The sequence below is a fragment of the Phoxinus phoxinus genome (assembly GCF_949152265.1).
Source record: "Phoxinus phoxinus genome assembly, chromosome: 4".
In the NCBI taxonomy this organism is placed as follows: Eukaryota; Metazoa; Chordata; class Actinopteri; order Cypriniformes; family Leuciscidae; genus Phoxinus; species Phoxinus phoxinus.
The window spans coordinates 28,403,230-28,426,562 of NC_136879.1; the positions used below are offsets into that span (position 1 = coordinate 28,403,230).

The following is a 23,333-nucleotide window of genomic DNA, read 5'->3' on the forward strand; positions in this document are numbered from 1 at the left end:
TTTTTTAATAGTTGGAAACTGCATAGCTACTACAGTACCATGAAAATACTGCATAACTGCATTAAAACCTGATCATATTAAAGAAAAGCACATGAAATATTCAAACAAATTTTCATCTTTATTTACATCTCATTTAATTACACACCATTCACCATTCAAAACACTGACGACGTCGTGAGCAACTTACTGTTCGCTGGGCATAAACAGGTTTATTTGTGCAGTTCTTTCACTCTCGAAAGGAATTGCACTTGTGTAATTTACATATAGTTGGCAACAATTCGATATGTACAATCATTGTTGTATAAAAAAAGAAAGAAAAAGAAACATCAGCACAAACATAGAAAAGTTAGACATATTTGTTTAGTCAAACACACCCAGACATTTACATTCAAGCATGACAATCAACATCAAGCCACATTTAATTAAGATTTTGTTGGTAATAAAGGGATCAGCAACTAATTAAATCATATAAACAATTTTCCCACTTATTAACATTTGCCCTGTATGAATGATAAATCTGGCACAGAATGATATGAATTATACATAAAAACCTGAATCTTCCATTGAATTTTAATAGGGTGTTTGTTGCTTTTTTCTTTTAAAAGCATGAGCAAACCACACCACTCCTCATTCTTTTTCATTAGTTTCCTGAATTGTAAATAACATTTAAATGTCAACTACATGAATGAAGTAATGACAGCACTGCTTATTCTGATCTTTCTGGGATGCCTGAGAGTGGGTGAACAAAATAAATATTTTCATTGGATGGATCTTAAAACAAAAATAAATAATTTATTTCTTTTTTTAAAAATGAACAAAAAAGGGACAACATTTTCAAGAGTGACATTAAGACAAAAGAATACGGACACACTGACTAAACACTATCATGTCCGAGTGGAGTTATTATTAAACGTTTCATCATATCCCCAGAATATCAAACAAAAGAAATGGGAAGGCAGTAAATGAGCATGAGCATGATTTTGTCTGCTATGTATCGAATGAGTCACCGTTATGACAAATGTGCAATGGTAGTGAGAAATAGCTTAAATGTAAATATCTACATTTAGTATGTTCAAAAACCTCACAGTCTGAGACGTTTAATGCTACTGTTGCACATACCTGCATGAAATACCGTACTAATTGGATGAATAACGGCATAATGTCAAATATTTGGGCCATTTCACTTGCTGTATGACAGCAGTCTGTTAATCACAACAAATTTATAATGAGGCCAATGAGCAAACCAGATTCTCAAACCAAGCGATTCCGGACTTTGACATGGGTCCACAGAAAAAAGGGGAACAAAATTCCATTTACACTACAAAATTGTCATCCTCACAACTGCAGCGTCCATGCAATCTCAATTCTAACAAGGCACAGTGTTTCATAATCCTGTTGAGATGGATTCTAGCTGTTCGATTTCCTTTATAAAGGGGACCAGTATTACACAGACCCAGAAAACTAAGCAGGCTGGTTGAGAGCAGTGGTCAGTTGCATACACTACGGTGCGAAACGCTTGCCCGATTTCATCTGGGCATTAAAGTGCATCCCGCAGTGGTTCTCGGGATTTAGATGGTTTGGACAATAATGCTGCTGGCCGTTGAGCGCCCTCTACTGGCCCCGCAGGCGGTGGAAAGACTCAGAGGATGAGAAGGTCTTAAAGTTTGTTGGTGTATAGCGTATCCTCGTCACTTTCGCTCTCATCTTGAAATTCGTGGCTCAGGAGAGACTTTTTGGAGCCCATAGACATGAGGCGGATCTCATCATCATAGTCATCCCGGTGCTGACGTAGCCGATGGAATCCGTCCTTTTGTCTGTTCGACTTTGCTGAGCAGACGCACCAGATGATGCAGGCTGTCACGACCAGGGCTGTCATTGCGGCAGCTGTGGGATTGAGTAAAGAAAAAGACAGCCATTGAACATCTGCATATTAACAAAGTTTTTTTGTTTTAAATGGCCTCTTGCCGTGAGCGATTTGATCTGCCTACCTGCACTTGCCACGACTAATTCTCTTGGCAGGCCAAATATATCGTTCTCCATGTCAAATTCAATAATAATGGAACTTGCTGCTTCAAAAGGTGACACAGACACCTGAAAAGACCACAGGAACAGTGAAAAAATGCATGCATAGATAGCGTTTCTCATTTAAAATGTAGCCTATAGTTTATTATTAGACAATAAAAATTCATTTTAATTACACCATCCTCTTCATTACATTGAACTGTATATTATTATACATTTGTGTTAAATTAAACTAAATGTTCTGTATTACAAATATATATAAAATAATATGTATGGTATATTATTACATTTATTAGACAATTCAACTTTCTCCATTATTATACTGCATTGTATATAATAGAGTTTGGTTAATTTAAACAAAATATTCTGTATTATATATATTTTTTTTTTATTTTTTATTTTATTTTTTATTTTAAGACAAAACAAAAATACTATAAGGCAAAACACACACACACGCGTAGGTGTAAATACAGTGTCCCTTATTTATCAATCTTGCGTTGAAACGGGCGTATATGTTGGCGTAAGATTATGCTTACACTCCTCTCACCTCCTGATTTATGAAGCTGTGCGTACCTTTGAAATTCAGGTGTACGCAATACCTGCCTCTTGATAAATGCCGCGGCTGAAAATGATCGTCATTAGATTAACACACCCCTATGTATTCACGTCTCCGCCTCCCCCACGCCCTCATTTTACGCCATGGACACACGGAAGATGGCAAAGAGGAGAAACTTCTCCGGTGGAAATCCAGTTTAAATCGCTGGTTGGTTGAGCAAATTACCTATCACAATGCATTATTTTACAGCACGTGTTTTGAAACTATTAGCGTTGAATTTCGCATGACATCACATGTAATGGGGTGTACAATAGTGAAGATGATGTGAATAATTGCATGACAATTTGTAATATTCTTCTTATTAGTATTATGATGTTGATTATTAATGACGCTTATTGTTATTTAGAAGAAGAATGTCTTTGTTGTTATTATTATTTGTATTATTACTATTATTATTTAAAAGAAGAAGAATGTCATTTTAATTATTTTGTCAGTCTGAATTATGTTTTGGTCATTGAAAGCCTTTCATTACTGAACCCAGTCCGTGCGCACCTGCCGGCTTAACTCACAAAAATAAACACTGAAGTTTATCATTTCTATGTTGTTGTTTTTTTACAGTGGGTCATAATATATCATATCTTTAGTTTGTCAGTGCATTTTGTGGTGTTAGGAATTGTTTTTCTGCGCATTTCAGCACTAACTCAAAACGTGGGTACATGTACACCACCTCCTGAGCTGGCGTAGGATTTGAGCGTGCCGTACGCCAACGTCCATATTGATAAATCGCAAAGTCACCGTGGTTTGGGGTGTACGCCAAGTGTACGCTGAAAATTTGGTGTACGCACTTTTCATAAATGAGGGCCATTATGAGGACTCTCTATAGGCGTAATGTTTTTTTTACTGTAAAAACTGTATATTCTATCCCCTTACACTGCCCCATCCCTAAACCTACCCACCACAGGAAAACATTCTGCTTTTGTACATTTTTAATAAAACATATTTTTAATGTTTTTTTTAAACTATTTGAATTACGAGGACTCATGAAATGTCCTCATAAACCACGTTTAAGTTGTAATACCAGTGTAATACACATGTCATTACAATATACAAATTTGTGTCCTCATAAAGCACGCACGCGCACACAAAACAAAACAGCAAAAACAAACACTCACCTTCTGGGATTGCTGCTGGTAGCCGTCAGCCACCGCTTCAATGTTGTGTAAACCAGGGGCCAGAAGAGCGTGGAAATATCCTCCCTCACCGGTGAAGACTCGAACACCACCATTCAATACTATTATAGCACCCACGATGGGCTTACCGTTCTTATCCTTGACCACTCCACGAACCCCTTTGTGTACCTAGAACAGAAGAACCAGCTTCAGCAAGGACTAGCTGAGATTCAGTGGAGGGTGATGAACAGAGAGGACAACAACAGACTGACCTCAACCAGCATGCTCAGAAGAGACTTCCTGTTCTCGGTCCAAAGCGTGGGCAGCATTTCAGCCTGTGGGAACAGGCAGCAGCTGGTGTAGACCGTCATCTCAGGACAGTGACCAAAGTCCACACTGAAGTCCTACAACATGGAGAGAAGGTAATCAGAGTCAGGGAAATTACTGAAGAATTAAGATTTAAAAAATGTTTTTTTTGGTCCGTTCGGATTGGATTACAGAGAGCAGTGAAAAAAAGCAATGCTAAATGCAAAACATCAATTTAAATAAATAATAGCAAAACGCTTCCCGTATCTTTTGTTCTCGACATCCAAATCTGTGTTTCCAATCAAACTTTATGGTGTGCTTGCACACATTCGTGTCACTTGGTAGAAGCAAGCCATATTAGACAGATACTAACACAGTTTAGTTTTGTTTAGAATTTAACATGTCTACCATTCAAAAGCGTGGGGTAACTTAAGATTTTATTTAATAAAATGCATTTTTGCAAAATACAGTAAATACATTTATAATGTAACAAAAGATCAAAATGTTCAAATAAATGCTGTTCTTTTCAACTTTATATTCATCAAAGAATCCACAAAAAATTTATTTAACTGCACAACTGCATAATAAATAATGTTTCTTGAGCACCAAATCAGCATATTAGAATGATTTCTGAAGGATCATGTAAGACTGAAGACTGGAGTAATGACTGATTTGCCAAAACAGAGCTAAATTACATATCAAAATATTTTGAAATAGAAAATATTTATTTAGAATGGCAATAATATTTCACTATATCACAGTTTTTTTTTTTTTACTGTATTTTGATCAATACTACTTAAAAAAAAACGTTTAAAAAAAATCTTACCAACCCCAACGTTTTGAATGGTAGTCTATGCAAAGTAAGAGAAAATCCAGAATACAATAAACCGATTAATATACAACTAGGACAAATATGGTTTGTGAAGACCACAGGTTTAATGTGGTAAATTATTGGCTGCTGACATTTCATATTAATAATTGTTAATAATTGCATATTGTTAAAAGTGTTCATAATAATATAAATACATTTGAGTAAACATTTAAATATTTTAAAGGAAGTTTTTATGTCTTATAATCAACAGTTTTAGTACATTGCTAGGTTCTGAAGCAAAACCAGTTGATAAACAGTATGAATGCGTGTTTCGGTGATCTGTTCTTCCCTGTTAGAGTTCAGTTTGTAAACTACCTTCATGCTTCCCATGTGACTGTGCCACTCTGCTGCTCGAAGGACACCCTCAGGAATGTTGCCCACTGCGGGAGACCGGGAGAAAGAGAAATAATTTATAACATCAACCTAAAAATGGTTCATCTACCTATAAATTTAACAGAGCAGAGGCTCTGAAATTGCTCACTGAGCATGCTGAGCATTTTCTTGTTACTAAAGAGATAAACCGTTGTTTTAAAAACGTGAAGTATGAAAGGAAATCAGCATACGTTGGCTGCTGTTTGGACATCCAGTATTGCCCAAGTGCATTGTAGGATGGTTTTTTGCATACACAGTAGCCAAATATTTCAGCGTATCTTCATTTTCAACTGTAATTAAGAAGGAAGGGGGAAAAAACAAAGAAATAAACGAATCAGAACACAGATGCAATAAATGTGTCATTTCATAAAGCAGAGGATGAGTCAAAACATACCAGATTGCACTGGTTTGTCATATGGGTAGGTGACCAAAACAGAGCCTCCATCCAGAGCCACAGAGAGAGAGAAGCCCCTTTCCTGAATCAGATCCATCACAGCGCGCGTCTCTGGCTGAGGATCTGCAGCACGCTGAGAAGCATTCCCTACAGATGGACGAATAAACAGTCAGCCGTCTTGTAGACTAAGCAGTGGACCGTTGTCATTGACACACACATTATTGAAATGTAAGGTATAATTTGAATGCCATCCCACCGAAGAAGTCACTGTCAAGGTCCTTGCCGTGAACATTGGTCATGCCAACAGTGGAGGTGCAGTCTTTCTCTTTCGCCAGCTCACGTCCATCTGGGTTGATGCTGGGCAGGATAACAATTCTGGTCTCATTTATGAGCTAAAGACAGAGGTACAGATTAACCTTCATGTACTTACATTTAAAGGATTATTCTGTTTGGTTTCAATAAAATAGACTTGGCTTGAATTTATTCCATTGATAAATAAGGTAAGCTTTTACAGTAATTTTCTGTGGTAATCAATAACACCAATGCTGTCGATAAGCACAGAAAATGAATTTGACTTGTACTTGGAGTGAAATCTACTTAAAATGAGACTTAAATAGAAGTCTATAGAATAAGGTGTGTTTTTTAGTGTCATATGTGATACATCAGGCTTTTATGGCTCATAAAGTATGATATAACAGAATATGGAGATCATATTCAAGAAGGGGGGAAAACAGCTCAATTTATTCAGCAAAAATATAGAGTTTATATTTCCAAATAGTAAGATGAAGTTCTGAGAGCTTGATGTAAATTAATGAGATCTTTATAACAGTAGACTTGTCACTCTATACCTACCTCCAAATAATATGTCTTAGTAAGATGATATTTAAATGTTTAGTTTTATGATCAGAGCTCTGAAGTTTTTAATTGTGGGTGTCAGAACATATAATGAAATGAAATACAAGATAATCTTACATTTTACTGGATGTTTTTTAGAATTACACTAAAAGGACTTTCACTTGCTAAAAAGTATGAAGGACCAATCAGACGATAGAACGCATGTAGTAGATTGTGTACAACAGGTTTTTCAGCAGAGTTTTGATCATATTGATAATTTAGAGGCCTTAGAGATTTGCTTATCAAACATGATACAGCAGGCTTTATATGGGTAATTTTTTTTATAGATAGTTTAACTTATATTTAACCCAAATTAGTTATTATTGCTTAAACTGTTCTTTAATAGTGCCTTTTTATGCCCAGTGGAACTGAGGCGATCTTTTAAACTGCTTCCTTCATCTTGGGGTGCGAATCCAAAAAGTATCCTTAGCCAACTATGGATGCAAGTTCCATTGAATCGTGTTGGTAGCGATGGAACTTGCGACTATAGTTGGCTTTGGGAAATCTACCCCTGGTTAGGAGGATCCTCTGATCATACTGTGACCATCAAGGGCATCACTTTTGCACAAGAAAAGCAACTCACCTTGGTGATGGCTGCGTTCTTGCCGTAGTTAATACAGAGACTGGCAGCAAACTCCAGAAGCAGCTCTGTGCCCACTGGGGCGTTACCATGGATACCTGCCACAAACCGGATCTTGGGCTCTGATGGTTCTTGGACTTTAGGGTTGTTGGAGATCTCCAGAGCCCAGATAGTTCTGAACTCCACACTCTGACCAAGACTTTATAGGGGGGGAAAATATGCATCACATCACTGCAATTTTTTGACTTTACAAATTGTTTGACTTCAGTTTCATATTTGAATCCATTATAAATATTATAAACTGACACAAACTGTTACAAACCAAATACCAAACCAAAATTTTGAATGGTAACCAAGTACCATTCAAAAGTATGGGGTTGGTAAGCTTTTATAATGTTTTTGAAAGAAGTCTCTAATGCTCATCAAAGCTGCATTTATTTGATTGAAAATACAGTAAAAACAGTAATATTGTGATATAAATAAAATAACTGTTTTCTATTTTAATATATTTAAAAATGTTTTTAATTCCTGTGATAGCAAGCTTTGCTATCATTACTCCAGTTATCATCAGCAGTGATGGGCAGTAACGCGTTAGAAGTAACGCGTTACTGTAATCCCATTACTTTTTTCAAGTAACGAGTAAAGTAAGGGACTACAATTGCAAAAACAGTAATTAGATTACTGTTACTTTCCCGTAAGGAGGCTGCGTTACTGCGTTACTGTGATTTTGTTTCGTTAGACTGTCTCATGAGTCGTGGCTTAATTTGAGCCGGAACACGCCCGACGTTGGATACGGAACCTTTTTTATTGGATCCGGCACCTCCTATGTCACTATGGAAAATTAATCGCCTAAATAAAATAAAAAAATACTATTTGTGTAGCCTAGTGTTCAATGTTGTTATCGATAGAGCTGCGCGAATGGGGTATTATTTATTTAATCCGCAACCGCATCACAAAACTCATCATCCGTAAATGCTGATGCGAGCCGCGAGAAAGCCCTTGTCTGTTCTAGAAAGGATGCAGCAAAGATATTTAATGCTAATGTATCATGAGACATAGGCCTACGCTGAGTTTCATTCATTTATGAGGTGCTTGCTCTAGTTAACAATGAAAGTGAAAGTGAACGCGGCGCGCCGGCTCCTCCATGTCACGGTTATTGTCTGCTATATTTGCCTTGTATTTGTTAAATACATGCAAATGGTTGATGAAACATTTATTAAAATAAGATACAAAAATAAGTGAATTTATACAAAACGAAATTCACTTTAAAGAAAGGCTTTTAACAATGCAATGCAAGTGAACGCAGCGCGCTACCGCCTCAAATGTCACGGTTATTATATTGTCTGCTATATTTGCTTTTTATTTATTAAATACATGCAATTGGTTGATGCAATATTTATTAAAATTAAGATACAATTTATACAAAACAAAATTCACTTTAAAGAAAGGCTTTCTACATCTGAGAGACTTTCATTTTAATTATTTTATTGCTGTATTTTATTTGAATCTATTCGAATAGAGGATTATACAAAAAAATATTTACATTTTATATGCTGGAATATGCAGAAATATAAGTTAACAGAAGAAGGACTTTGTGTATTTCGTTAAAATATGGTGGACTCTGCAGAAATTGGTTAAATGTTTAAAAGTCTGAGACTGTTGCATTTAATTACATTTTTGGTTGATGCAATGTGCATAAAGTTAAAATATTGAAACTAATTAAACAAGTTTTAAAAAAGAGAATGTTTAATTTGATTCAATTTTAGATGATGGAATATGCAGAAAGAATAGAATTAGGCTGAAAGGTCTGCTTTTATAGCGTATTCAGGTCGTGCATCATGTTTTTGAAGTAAAGTAACTAGTAAAGTAACTAATTACTTTTGAAAATAAGTAATCAGTAAAGTAACTGGATTACTTTCTTGGAGAAGTAATCAGTAACTAATTACTATTTCCAAGTAACTTGACCAACACTGATCATCAGTTATCATTACTCCAATTATAATTTTCAGCATCATTACTCCAGTCTTCAGTGTCACATGATCCTTCAGAAATCATTATAATATGATGATTTGGTGCTTAAGAAACATTTCTTAAACAGTTGTGCTCTTTACTATTTTGTGAAAACCATGATGTATTTTTCCAGGATTTTTAGATGAAAGTTTAAAAGAACAGCATTTATTTGAAAGATAATTTTTTTGTAACAACATGAAAGTTTTTACTGTCACTTTTTATCTATTAAATGCATCCCTGCTGAATTAAGGTATTAATTTCTTTCACACAAAAAAAAAAAAAAAAACTGACCCAAAACTTTCAAACGGTACTGTACTTACCTCTTCTATGGTCATTTATTTTAACTTTGTGACCTTAAACTTGGTTCAGCACAAACTATATATTTTTTTAAAATAACTTCTGGTACCAAGCTACAGCGAGCCAAATAATACAGTTCACACAGTAACTTCATTGTGTACTGAATGCAGAGACATTAATCTCTCTCATTCCCAAAGAATCGCCCTTCAGGGTTTATGGTCACAGAAACACACAGGATTCGGTTCAGGCATGTCTGCAGAGATCAGATAAACTGACTCAGGCTTTTGTTCAATTTTACAGGTGTTCTCTGAGGGAAAGGCATGGCACACGTCTAAATAAAAACTCTCCAGAGAACTTCTGTTTAAGGTCCCTCATGATCATGGAGTTTGTAAACACTGAATCCAACGTGCCAAATGTCTGTGAGATGCATGAGAGAGCTGTACCTGTGGAGTGAGGTAATCTCCGGGAAGTTCAGGGTGAGGCCGCGCAGGAACTCGGAAACTTCGCTGTACCGTCGATAACGGAAGCTGCTCTGGGTGGGAGTGTCCATGATCAGCTTGTCTAGACCGGATTCTCCTGACAGCAGCTTGATGAGGCTCTGGAACTCCTCCACACTGGGATCCAGAATTGGGGTTGAGTCTTCTGTCATCTGTCCAGTTGTGTAACTGTGAATCCGGGTCAATGTGAAATTAACAATCTCCACTCCTTCCTTAGGCACGTCGACATGGGTGCTAACTGAGGAGTAGCTAAAAAGATGGAAAGAGAGAATGTCAGTAATTTACAGTCTTAAGGACAATTCACAACGCACACAGAAACGCCAACAAAACACGTTTTGACGGATCAGTGTTGGCGTCTGTCTGGGGTATTTTTCACCTGACTGAACATGTTCAATCAGAGTTTGTCGTGTCTGTTGGGGCAGTTTGAACATGACAGTTATTTTTCATATTGGTGTTTGTCTGTGCGCTGTGAATCGGCTTTTATGCAAAAAGAAAAATATTAAATAAATACCCATGATGCTAAATAACTCTTTAGGGCTGTTAAAGAGCAATTTAAATCAATTAAATGAGATAAATAATCATTGTATTTATGCATGTTTTCACTTTTTTTTTTTTAACTAATTGTAAATAATTTCATATCAACATTTGCTGAGAAAGTCTCCATATATTAAAATAATTCAAAGCTATTACATTATTGTTGCAGAGAAGTAAAACTTTTAATATACATTACAAAAAGTGGCTTAATAAGTCAATATATGGTTACCGTATTATAGTTACAAATATTTTTGTTGTATAAATGTTTATCACTAAACAAAAGTAGATCACAACATATTTAACGGCTCTGTAAGCTTCCATTGGGAAAAATTGCTATCTTTTAGTTTGGTGCCACAGTTAGTGCAGAAAAGTACCCTTGGGCAGAGACATTCAGAAGGTATTTTCCTGGGACGAGCAAGCGCCAGTAGTCTCCTGCGATGTTGGATGTGATGGAGTGATTGATCAGGTCCACAGTGATGGTCGCATTGGGGATGCCAGATCCATCTTTGCTGTCGATCACCATTCCTTTTATCCCACGGTGGACCTGAACATCCAACAAATCATTTTATAAGGTGTGTGGCAGAGAAAAAAAAATTTTTTTGAGAAAGAAATAGCCAGACTGTTTGACCTGATGGATGAACTGCAGAAGTGATTCGCGGTTTTGTTCCCAGTACTTTGGCAGGTCTTTCGCTGGTGGGTATTTGTAACAGCCCAGTTCAATGGTCACCTCAAAGCAGTTAGTGTTGACGTAGTTCCAATCCTGCATCCCTCCTGAGGGAAAAGGACATAATTCACATTTATAATTTATATTTACTTCTTATTAAAGCACTTTTTAATTTTATACAACTTTTTTCTGGATACTATTTTAGTCAATATCAACAAAAGGCCGTCTGTCCATTTGTCAAGTGTCTGTCAGTATGTCAACATTCAAAGTTTTGTCTAGAACTTTTCTTTTCTAGTTGTTAACTCCCCCTCCCCAATCTAGTGCTTACCGTGGACATTGTACCATGCAGCGCCATTGGTGATGCCATCTGGAAAGTGTTCTTCGTACGAATGCAGCTCCTTACAGGGGTAACCGTCATGCATTTGAATGTTTTCCTGAAAAAAAAGGGAAAAAAGAGAGAATGTTTTACTGGCCATTGGATTAACTTTTAATTATGAAATATTCTTACCGACGCCATTTGATTTTACAGAAAAAAGAAAGCCAGATATTCACCTGAGAGTAAGCGAGAGCCAACATCCTGAACACGGCATCATCTGAGGACTTGCTGTATACGACAACATCTTCTAGATTATCGTCAAATGGATAGTTCACCACCAGAGAGCCTGATAGAGATTTATCTAGAGGTTATCTGTGTTTAGCATGCTTCCAATCAAACACAACCATTATAAATTAGGACCTACCTCCATGAAGGTTGGCAGACAACACAAACGGGTAGCTCTTTGCCCAGTTCATAACAGATATGGTCTCTGGCTGTCTGGGATCTGTGATGAGGTTGAACCGGTCAGGAAAGTTACGGTTCAGGTCATAGTTGTTAGAGTTGTTACGTCCTTGGATGCCTTCGATATCTCCTGCACAAAAGAGAATGTTTTAGTTAAGGTTCCATATTCCTGCAGTTACTATGCTGCTCCAACACAGAGAATTTTATTTTATTTTATTATTAATAATAATAATTTATTATTATTATTATTGAAACATGTTGCCATTATGTTCCCGTAGTTATGATGTTGCTCCCACAGACAATGTTTTTTGTTGTTTTTTTTACAAATATTGCATAAATAAATAAAATGTATTCTTATTAATAATAATAATAATATTATTATTAAAAACATGCTGCCATTCTGTTCTCATCGTTATTATTTTGCTTCCACACAGACAGAAACAAATAATAATAACACACACTATTATTTTCATATATTATTTCTGTTTGGGAGAAACATTACATATATAATAATATTAATAATATATTTATTATTATTCAACACAGTTTGAGGCAAACCATTTCTTTATATTATAATATTGGTACAAATAGAATGATGAAAAAAGACAGATGCATTTAACCCTTTCCTCACCAGTCGCCAGTGTGCGTTTTTTGGCCAGCCACTGCCAGCATTTTCGATCATTTTCACAAACTTTTTATAGTCCCCAGAATATTTTGTTATATGAATTACTGAACATGCAGTATATCAAAAGAAAGAACAAAGCATTTTATTCTAGCTTAATGCATTCTTTTTTATCATCACTTGAATGTGGGTGAGTTTAATAAAAAAAAAAAAAACATTTTGATCAAAAAGCTGAGAAAATAGCATTTTTGTCAAAGACTACATCCAGATCAGATTCAGAAAGATAATAATTATTATAATAATTCGTTACATTTATATAGTGCTTTTTCTGAGACCTCAAAGCGCTTTACATAGAACGGAGGGGGGGAATCTCCTCAACCACCACCAATGTGCAGCATCCACTTGGATGATGCGACGGCAGCCATATTGCGCCAGAACGCCCACCACACACCAGCTTACTGGTGGAGAGGAGACCGTGATGAAGCCAATCAGTATGGGAATGATTAGGAGGCCATGATGGACAGAGGCCAAGGGGCAATTTTGGCCAGGATGCCGGGGTTACACCCCTACTCTTTTTTCGAAGGACATCCTGGGATTTTTAATGACCACAGAGAGTCAGGACCTCGGTTTAACATCTCATCCGAAGGACGGCGCTGTTTGGCAGTATAGTGTCCCCATCACTACACTGGGGCATTAGGACCCACACAGACCACAGGGTGAGCACCCCCTGCTGGCCTCACTAACACATCTTCCAGTAGCAACCTGGATTTCCCAGGAGTCTCCCATCCAGGTACTAACCAGGCTCAGCCCTGCTTAGCTTCAGTGGGCAACCGGTTTTGGGCTACAGGGTGATATGGCTGCTGGCTGATGATCAAAGATGGAGTAGATCAAGTTCATCAACACCCCTAATGCTTTACAGTCCTATAGGTCGACATTTCATTCAGTAACATTAGGCCGTTTTAATTTATATGCGGTTTAATGTTGATGATCGCAATATTTTACATATGCATCTGCTTCCATATGAGATCGCTTGTTTCTGCTTCTTTTTTTCCCTGTGTTTTGATTAAAAGATTCTGTACTTTTTCAGAAGATTTGTCATAGCGTTCCCTACCATATAACAGTGAAAACATGGATAGCGAAAATTTCCGACAATGGCGGGGAAGCGTTTTCTCTCAAAATGACGAAAATTTCCATCAATAGTGGTTTTTCAGAGTTGACAAGACCTTACCCTCTTGGGACATTTCGTATCCATCTGGGTTCATTGAAGGCATGATGTGGATACGCGTGGAGTTGATGAGCTGGGTGACCTCAGGGTCAGTGCCATAGTTGCGACACAGGTACTCGATGAGGTTGAGGAGCAATTCACGACCAACCACCTCATTGCCATGCATGTTACCAATATACTTAAACTCTGGTTCACCTGGTAAGGAAAGAAGGGGGTTAGTTCACTTTACAAGCGGGTTGACTTCTAAAGATGTGTGTTAATTAAAATGACATAAAAATGGGTGGGAAGTACCTAACTCATGGACACCAGGATTGTTGGAGATCTCCATGACCCACAGAAGACGCCCCTGCACAGATTTGCCGATGAAATACAGCCGTGTGATGGAGCTGTACTCAGAGCTGAATTTCTTCAGGAACAGCTCCATGTCGTTGTAATAATGATGGCGGAAGTCCTGGGGCTGGACCGTAACCCTGGAGCCCTGCTTTTCATCTGCCGCTGCTTTGCTGGTGCTGCCGCTGTCCGCAGAGGTGTCAGATGAGGACTCTGGGATTGATGGGGTGGTCAGATTCTCATCAGTCTCAGCCACGAGGGTGATGTTCAGCTCAGTTGCTTTTCCCTCATTCACCTCCACCCCAGCCACGGACATGGGAATGTAGCTGCATAAACACAAAGATTGACATAAAACACATAGAAAGAACACTTAAACTTGAAGGAGTCCATAGCATATTATTATTTGAAATAAATAACAAATAAAAGCCATTAGTAGGACTGGGTATTGATACAGATTTTCCCATTTGATTCTGATTCAATTCTATCTCAATTGATTAGGGTATATTTCATGTACGTGTGAAAGAAATTCTCTTTCTGATAATACTGTAAATTATACAAGGCAATGTTTCCTTAAAAGTACTGAGTTTCTAGGGACATTTGTTTTGGCTTCACGGGTTGCAATGAATGTTTCTGATTTGCTAAAAAAAGAACCAGCTCATAGGAGTCAATTGTCTGTGAATTTGACTATATAGACCTTAGTCAGGGCAGCACCGCATTTAATTTTGGACAGGAATGAAAACGAGGCTGTGAGGGACAGAAGTACAGCGCGTTCAAAGGACTGCACTGTTGTTTAACAACAAACCAATTGTCCAGCTGATGAAACATCTTTCTGAAAAAACTTTCAGTAAACAAAAACTCCATAAAACAGTTTTGAAAGTTGCGTGATCGCCTTTATACCGTGCGTGACTGTAAATGTATCCCTCACAGCCTTGTTTTCATTCATGTTAAATTCAATTTGCTATCTCACCTGACTACGGTCTATTGGTCGTGCTTTGGTTCACTAAAGAAAACTGGTTCTTAAGAGTCATTTGTTCGTGAATCGGACAACACTGATTGTTTTTGATTCACTAAAAAGAATGAGCTCATAAGAGTCACTTGCGTGTGAATCTGACTACATTGGTCATGTTGCATGTTTTTGATTTACAAAAAAGAAAAAAGAAAAGAATTAGACTACACTGGTTGCCTGCAACTATTATCAATCTTAATATTAATTTTATAAATTAACAACAGGGCCCAAACTATGCAGTTCAGCAGAAAGCAGTGATATCTGCAGGACAGGCAACGCTGTACATTTTCACACAGCAACTGAACAATGGCACAGAGTAAAACATTTTTTTAAGATATCAATATTTGGATGTAGATGCTAGAATAGAACAGAAATTCAATAATTGTACCCAGCCCTAGCCACAAGATGTAGGAAGACCACTGATTAAGGGATTTTCCTCAGAATATTGAATGCGTATGTACAGTTTTCCTCATAAATATGCACTCCATCATATTCCATACTTACCCCGGGGCTACAGCTGTGATGGTGTAGGTGCCAGGCAGCAGCAGGCGATAGTAGTCACCATAGCGTGCAGTGCTCACATTGTGGTTGATGCCTGCAACCATTATCACAGCATCTGCGAGAGGGGCTTCATTCCTGGCTGCCCTCACGAAGCCACGCACTCCAATATGAATCTGAACACATACACAACGAGGCAGAAACTCTGAAAACAAAGCCACACTGACATTCTTGTAGGGCTCATTAAAAACTCGCCATGCATGTCGTTGTTAACAAACACATCAAGTTCTCCTACCTTCTCCATGTAGGCCAGCAGCGCCTCCCGATTGTTGTCCCATTCGGTTCTGAGTTGAGATGAGGGTGGGTACTTGCAGCAGCTGAGCTCCATCGTGATTTCCAAACAGTTCCCCTTCAGGTAATTGTAATCCTGCATACCCCCTAATGCAAAGTAAGGACAAATTGTGTACCAAAGGCAAGGGGTGAATTGACATAGTGGGATTGTCACTGCTTAAACTGTAAGCTTCTGCAAACACGAGGAACATCTCAATATAAAGAGTCTTGTAATGTCAAGAATGTTTGTCCAGTTGCTAATGTTAGGAGCATGTAATAAATGTAGGGGTGTAGGAAATCATTCTTGTAAGCCAACCTACTTTTATATACAAGCTCCAATCCATTTTAAGATTGATTTCAGAGAATAAAGAGCTGACAGATATGGGTTAGAGAACACATTAGGTTATATCGGTCTAAGGTAGAACACAGGTAGACGACTCCTTCAGATACCAAACCAATGCTGATTTTGTACATGTTTTTGATAGTCTGTTTTCTTTTTTAATATATTATAAAGTGTAATTTCTCCCTGTGATGGCAAAGCTGAATTTTAAGCATTCTTCAGAAATCATTCTAATATGCTGATTTGCTCCAGAGAAAAATTCCTACTATTATCAATGTTGAAAACAGTTGTGCTGCTTAATATTTTTGTGGAAACCGTGATACTTATTTCAGGATTCTTTGATTAGCCTAATAGAAAGTTCAAAAGGACAGCATATATTTAGAAGAAAAAAAAATATTTTGTAACATTATGAATGTCTTTACTGTCACTTTTGATCAGTTTAATGTCGCATATTCATGTGCTTTAAACGGTCCCATGGCACTGGCAACACCAAGGTTATAGTTTCAATTCCCAGGGATAAAACATTAAAGCACTGTCGCTGTGGATAAAAGCATCTGCTAAATGCAGAAATGTAAGAGCAGCCTATAAATGAAGACTCGTTCCTATGAATCACACAGAGCGTGAGGAAATGAGGATCAGAGCAAACACATCATCTGTAATCTCTCAGTAAAGGAGCAGATCAAACCATCAAAATTCAACAAAATCAGCTGAACACAGGACAAACTAATGACAACTCGAGATGGCAATAAGCACTACGCAGATATATCTGCATATGTTTTTTAACAGCTAAAAAGGTCTTGATTGTGAAAGACGTGGACTTCTGCTCTTTGCAGAATTGACTCTCTCAGACGGTCAATACAAACGCAATAGTAAGAGATAAAGCAGAGTTCATGCAATGTAATTTCAAAGTAAAAAGACAGTCCACTTGCCAATCATGGCAATGCCCTGGGCAGCTAATTTCAGTCGTGCAAATTCAGGAGGACAGACCAAAAATTCAAAAATTGCTCGCAACGCTAATCTTTCAGTTCAGTTCAAATGACTCTTGTAATAGGTATGTGAGGTTTAATGTCTCTGCCCCATGTTTGCTGTCTTTCTATAATATGTGACACTGTATTTGTACTAACTGTACTAACTGTACTAACTTTCGAAGTCAGAAAAACTGTTAATAAGGATATACATCCTTATTAACAGTTTTTCTGACTTCGAAAGTTAGTCAAAAACAAACAGAGGAGCATCCTGATTAGTCCCAGAAGAGAGATCCTGTTTTAGCACATGATTATTTGTTAATACAACTAAGAAAAGAATTGGTTAAACTTTCTTATTAAACTATTCTTCACTCTGGGCTGCCAAAACAGACGGTAGACAGCATATTAATGTTGCCAGGGTCCTATGTTCAAAGCATCTTATGTTCCTAGGGCTAACCTTATGTTTATGTTGCCCTAACCCTAACCCTGGGAACATAAGACCATTTGTCATGTGTTCATTGATTGCAATTTAAATCTGAGGAACATAGGACCCTGAGAAGAACATAGGAATGACTGCCTAGATAAAGCTGGAGTTTGTCATAAAATGATTGAATATTAACTTTAAAACGCAGCTGGTGGTCTGTAGATCTTCAAACTGTGTTGGGTACAATCTCAGAAACAGGATTCAGGTCATTGAACAGACTTTGAGACTGGGTTTCTATGGTAGAATACCAGTTTCTAAGCAAAGAGAAAACAAAAATACAAAAAGTAAATAAATACACACAAATAAAAAAAAACTTAATGAGGAAGACCAATTTGAGGCATACTACACTCACATAACTTATGCAGTGTTGTTAAGTAAATAATTAGAATAAAGCTGAAGTAAAATAAAATATAAATATCGGATGGAAAAACAAAGGTGAAAAAGCGTTTTTATTTATTTTTAAAAGATCCAATGTTGCCTTGAAAACCAACTGAAATAAAATAGGTTAAAGATGAATTACTACAATTACTAAAACAAAAATAAATTAAAGCTAAATAGAAATATATAAAATAAGAAAAATGACAAAAGCACATAAAATTACTAAAACTTAAAAAAAATAAAAAAAAAATAGGCTAATAATAATTATATATATATACATATATAAAACCGAATTCAAAATATGAATAAATACTACACATAATTCTAAAATAACACTGGTCTTATGATCCCCTTATGACGTCACCTCCCTTTCAAATGCATCAGTAAAAAGGTCAACATCACACATCTTACAACAAACAACTAAAGATCAGGTGACATTTGCATAGGATTTATGCAATGTCTGAAATGTAATGCCAAAAAGGGCGTCATATTTAATTTTGGGATCTATTATGTTGTAATTTCAGGTGGTTTTAATGGTCGGCAATTTCTGTCACCAGCTCACATGATGACTTTTGGTCCAGACATTCGGGAGAGATTAGGGATTCACACAGAAGGTACTCCCTTCGTAAACAGCACCAAACTAAACGCTACTGCTTTATAAAAGCTGAGGGAATAACATCCAAATGCAAGAAGTGTGATTTAATCACCATTAGACAGGTTGAGCAAGTCTTCAAGGAACATTGCGGGTCAGATTTCTTCTGTTTGACAGTGATGGCTGAGAATACGGACTGCAGAGACTGAGGTTACAGACTTGTAAGGAAAGTAATCAGAGAACACCACAACAGTACACTTACAGTCCAGGATTTGGATTACTTGCTATACTATTGTGTTTCTTACTAGTGCTGTTTGAGAACATTATAAATATTCCCCCAAAAAACAAAGAAATATCGTTTACAGCATTCCTCAATTTTAAACTGAATTAAACAATGCAGCTACTATTACTGTCAAGATTTGAAATATGTAACCAAATGGCATTAGTTTACCAACTCATTATCATACTTCCCAATAGGAAGTAAGGAACGGAATGTTTTGAGTAAAGAAGGATGTGGGTGGAGCCAAATAAAGACTGTTCAACTGAACTTAACACAGACTACGAGAAATTACTCCTCCTTACTTATGTTCTCTGAGGAGCAAGAAACAGAAAAGAAATAATTCAAACCAGTCATTTTTAAAGACCCCTGAAGTCAAGTTAATTACTCACGAAGCTATATCTCAGTGGGTGAAATTCAGATAACGAGAACAAAGGAAAGGGGGAGAGTTAAAGCATGGCTAGTGAATAAGTGTTGCTAACATACCTGCCACATCATACCACTTTGCTCCATTTGTGATGCCATCCTTGAAGGTCTCACTTAAGTTTTCTTCACACATCGGCTGCCCAGTTTTCATTACAGGGTTATTCTGTGCGTAAACCCGGGCCAAGTAACTGAAGAGAGCATCATCGGGCGATCTGCTGTAGGTGCCCTCTGTCTCATGGTCTGCAGAGTCATCATAAGGATAACTGGCCACCACTGTCCCACCATGCAGATTCCCAGAGAGCACAAATCTAGAAAATACAATCAGAGAATATCAGATGAGTTATAATTAACATCTACTTCACATACACTGGATTAAGACATTACAGACATACAAAGATGAATAATAATAATACAAATCATAAAAAAGTAATAAATTGTAGAGCTGAATTAGAACAAAGTATATTTATAGAAATTGCACGTAAAACAAAAAAATAACAATACATTAATAAGTTGTTTGTGATTGCTGGACTCCATAAAGAATTATCATTATTATTATTGTAAATGCAATCCCTATAAAGTCTTAATCCAGTAACCACAAAAAACTGGAAAAATTATCTTAATGAATATATATTTTTTCTAATTCAGCTCTATAATATTTCATTTTTCTGAATAATAATAATAATATGTTGTTAATGTTAATAATAATGTTATTATTATTATGGTAATACTTTACACAATATGGTTTAATTTGTTAACATTGGAGAACTACATTAGTTAACACAAATTGACAATGAAAAAACAGTCTTAGTTAATGTTAATTTCAACATTTAAAACATCAAAATCAAAAGTCGTTTCTGATAATAGGCTATTATTTAATGGACTCGAGCTAACATGAACTAATAAAGGACATTTGTATTTTTATTACTAACATTAAGGATATTAAATGTTGTAACGTGTAATGCTAATTTTTAGTAAATGTATTGGAAAGTGTTACCATTGTTACTATGATTCAGAAAAGTGAAATATTGTAGAGCTGAGCTGAATTGGAAAAACGTACATTCATGAATGTTTTTTTTATAATTTGCTAGATTTCACTGGCACAATTCTCAGATTCCTGGAACACCCAACAGGTTGGGAAACATAGCTTAAGATGGTAGCTGTGTTTTGGAAAATGGCAGAAGGTTTTTTTAATTGGTTTATGTTGGATTTTCTAGCAGTTCTTCTGTCAGAAAGTTGGGTTCGGTTTGAGAATGGTCTTACTTGTTCTCCAGGATCCACTTCATGACAGCAGCGCCTTCAGGGATGTCTTCTGCTTGCACGTGTATCTCTTCAAACTGGTCTGGGAAACTTCTATTGAGGTCGAAGTTTTTAGCATTATACCGACCCTCATCTGTGCCCGTACACTGCCCCTCAATAGACTTCTCAAATCCATCAGGGTTCATGCTCGGCATGATATAAATATCGGTGGTGTTGAGCAGCTCCGTGACCCGCTGATCTTCTCCGTACTTCTCCAGCAGATACTCCAGTAGGTAGACCAGGACCTGCCGGGACACGGTCTCGTCTCCGTGCATGTTGCCCACGTACTTGAATTTGGGTTTTCCTGGGAACGTTACATCAACAGTGGGGTCCTTGGTGATTCTCATTACCCAAAGCTCCCTGTTCTCCACTGATTTGCCGATGCTGGTCAGATTTGCGATGTTTGCGAATCTCTGGGCGAGACTTTTAAGAAGGTCAGTAAGTTCGGTGTAATTGTAGTATTTGTTGTAAGTCTCTGCCTCCTGCTCGCCGAGAGGAGCTGAGTTGATGGAGCTGATATAAACAACAAGAAGAGAGAAAACCATCCGCGGGAGTTTATGCGATGAACACAAGTTGTTTACCCTCTGTCCCGACATGTTTCCGAAGGCACCTTGACGTATACATGAAATCCTATAAATTTGTCCGCCCGGAGTCAGGATCTTTCTTTAGCCTGACGTCGGGGTATTTTTAGTAGGAACTTCCTGCTAACGCTTTAACAAAGGGCGGAGTTTCCATGACAGCCGGAGTAACGTTAGTTTCAAAATAAAAGTCACGACTAAGTTTCAGATTTCAGCTGTAAATGACAACATGCCGATGTCTGTATTTAACTATTTTAATCACATAATAGTATGTTGTTGTTTTTTAACAATGTCGTTGGTTTTATTTATGGTATATCAAGTGCACCAACCACTGATCAGCATGGACTAGTTTGTTATGTTTAAGTGTAAAATAGATAATCGTGGTGGAGTTATTACCGGTAATGTTTTAACGGCAACAACTGTGACTGTTTTTTTTTTTAAAAAGACAGAGGCCTTTTTAGATCAGTGGATCAGTGAAAAACCTTTAAAAATTCACTGAGACAACAAGGCTTTAGGCCTCATTTGGGTGAAAAGGGTGGGATAATGCCCTTTTCACAAGATGTAAAATAAGTCTCTGGTGTCCCCAGAGTGTGTATGTGAACAGATATATTTATATAGCATGTTAAAATTGTCAGTTTTTGAGGGTTAGCAAAAACGCACCGTTTTGTGTCTGTCCCTTTAAATGCAAATGAGCTGCTGCTCCCGGCACAGGGGGCGGAGCTTCAAGAGCTCGTGTCCTTTTACCTCACACATGCACTGAACAATAGGGGTTATGCGGAGCGCCCATGGGAGCACCCAGCGTTCGAACCGGAAAACGGGTAGCATTTCCGCTTTTCACTTCCGCAGCGGTATTTGATCTCTGAGGTGCGGTGATCTCTGAGGTAACTGTTAATTTTCTGTTAATTTTTGCTTATTATAATAACATTCTTATTTCTGATCAATCTTTAGAGTAAAAAAAAAAAAAAAAAAAAAAAGCCGCAAAACTTAAATCCTTTGTCTAATAGAGTAGGCTACTCGGGGCTCTGGACGTCCGTTTGGCAATACGGTGTACATCGGAAATTGATAGTATGCAGCTCCTGTAAACACAGGCTATAAAAGGTCGCTATTACTACGCTGTGTTTACCTCAGCTGACAGCCGGAAGTAGTTATACCCGTTTTGTAGAATGTTGCGCATAACCCGTATTCAACAACTTTTAGCCTTTTATGTTCAAATCGGAGTCAGACAATGATGGAGAGACTCAAGAAGAAGTGAAAACATGTAGAAGCAACAGGGCATTTCTGAATGGTTAGTTGATGAATTTATGTGTAGTTATCTTCTAGTCATTGATTAGCATATTCTGTCTTGATAATCTATAAATCGTGTTCCGGGGGGTGGGATTTATGTAAATTTTAGGGTTGGTGATGTCACTAACCCGGGAGGAATGTCGTGTAGTTCCTACCAGTAGTCCTTAAAAAGCAATTTCTTTAAAAGCAAATATCTCCCTTTGCTTTGAACTTTGAGTTTTGTAACTTTGCAGATGTTGTTTTGCTCAAACAGCAGCATACTAACTAAAGTTAAAAAAGTGAAATCATAATCAACCACCCATTTAAATTATGTAGCAGTTCTGAAAGGTAGGCTACATGTAAACTGATGTATTTAATCTTACTTTAATTTCTTCTCTTAACTCCTTTTTATTGAAGTACAGATTTGTGGAATCTCAAAATCAATATTTTTTCTCTCTCTCTCTTCTAGTTTGGATAAATAATAAAAAGATTAAAATCAAGCAGCTTTGTCATCCTTATGGCAGTAGATGGAAATAGATACAACTGAGGTTCCCAAACCTTTGTTTTTAATATGAGTAACTTACAAGTAGCTACAATAATTATAAATCACTTTTCCGTTTTTAACACATAGTTGTCATGTAGCTAAACACCCTCAGAGGTTTTAAGAGCTGTATATTCTTCATGCACCCTACACTTTTTAAATAATGAATTTACATGACTTTTCATTTGTAGATTACTGGATAAGGAATCAGTTACAAAAACTCATATGCCGCTTTAAG

At 37.0% G+C, this 23,333-nt stretch overlaps 1 protein-coding gene across 1 annotated transcript; it reads right to left on the reverse strand.

The window, feature by feature from the left end:
* Positions 1–99: 99 nt before the first annotated feature.
* cpda (carboxypeptidase D, a) lies at positions 100–21,415 on the reverse strand. Its single transcript, XM_079609823.1, has 21 exons — positions 20,678–21,415; positions 19,478–19,725; positions 15,921–16,063; positions 15,632–15,801; positions 14,083–14,447; positions 13,795–13,986; positions 11,907–12,074; positions 11,719–11,828; positions 11,495–11,600; positions 11,131–11,273; positions 10,877–11,046; positions 9,915–10,217; positions 7,168–7,363; positions 5,947–6,082; positions 5,691–5,837; positions 5,488–5,586; positions 5,240–5,304; positions 4,020–4,151; positions 3,751–3,936; positions 1,989–2,091; positions 100–1,884 (listed from the first exon to the last, which is right to left on the reverse strand). Exons 1-21 carry the CDS (start codon positions 21,307–21,309, stop codon positions 1,658–1,660), a joined length of 4,041 nt encoding a protein of 1,346 aa, XP_079465949.1. The 5' UTR covers positions 21,310–21,415; the 3' UTR covers positions 100–1,657.
* Positions 21,416–23,333: the final 1,918 nt, after the last annotated feature.

Excerpts from the sequence above, each read along its gene's own strand:
- cpda (XM_079609823.1), bottom strand. The coding sequence starts at position 21,309 with ATGTCGGGACAGAGGGTAAACAACTTGTGTTCATCGCATAAACTCCCG. Across the intron at positions 5,305-5,487 it reads ATGTCCAAACAGCAGCCAAC|TGGGCAACATTCCTGAGGGT; the intron begins GTATGCTGATTT and ends GGTCTCCCGCAG. Across the intron at positions 4,152-5,239 it reads GTCACATGGGAAGCATGAAG|GACTTCAGTGTGGACTTTGG; the intron begins GTAGTTTACAAA and ends TCCATGTTGTAG.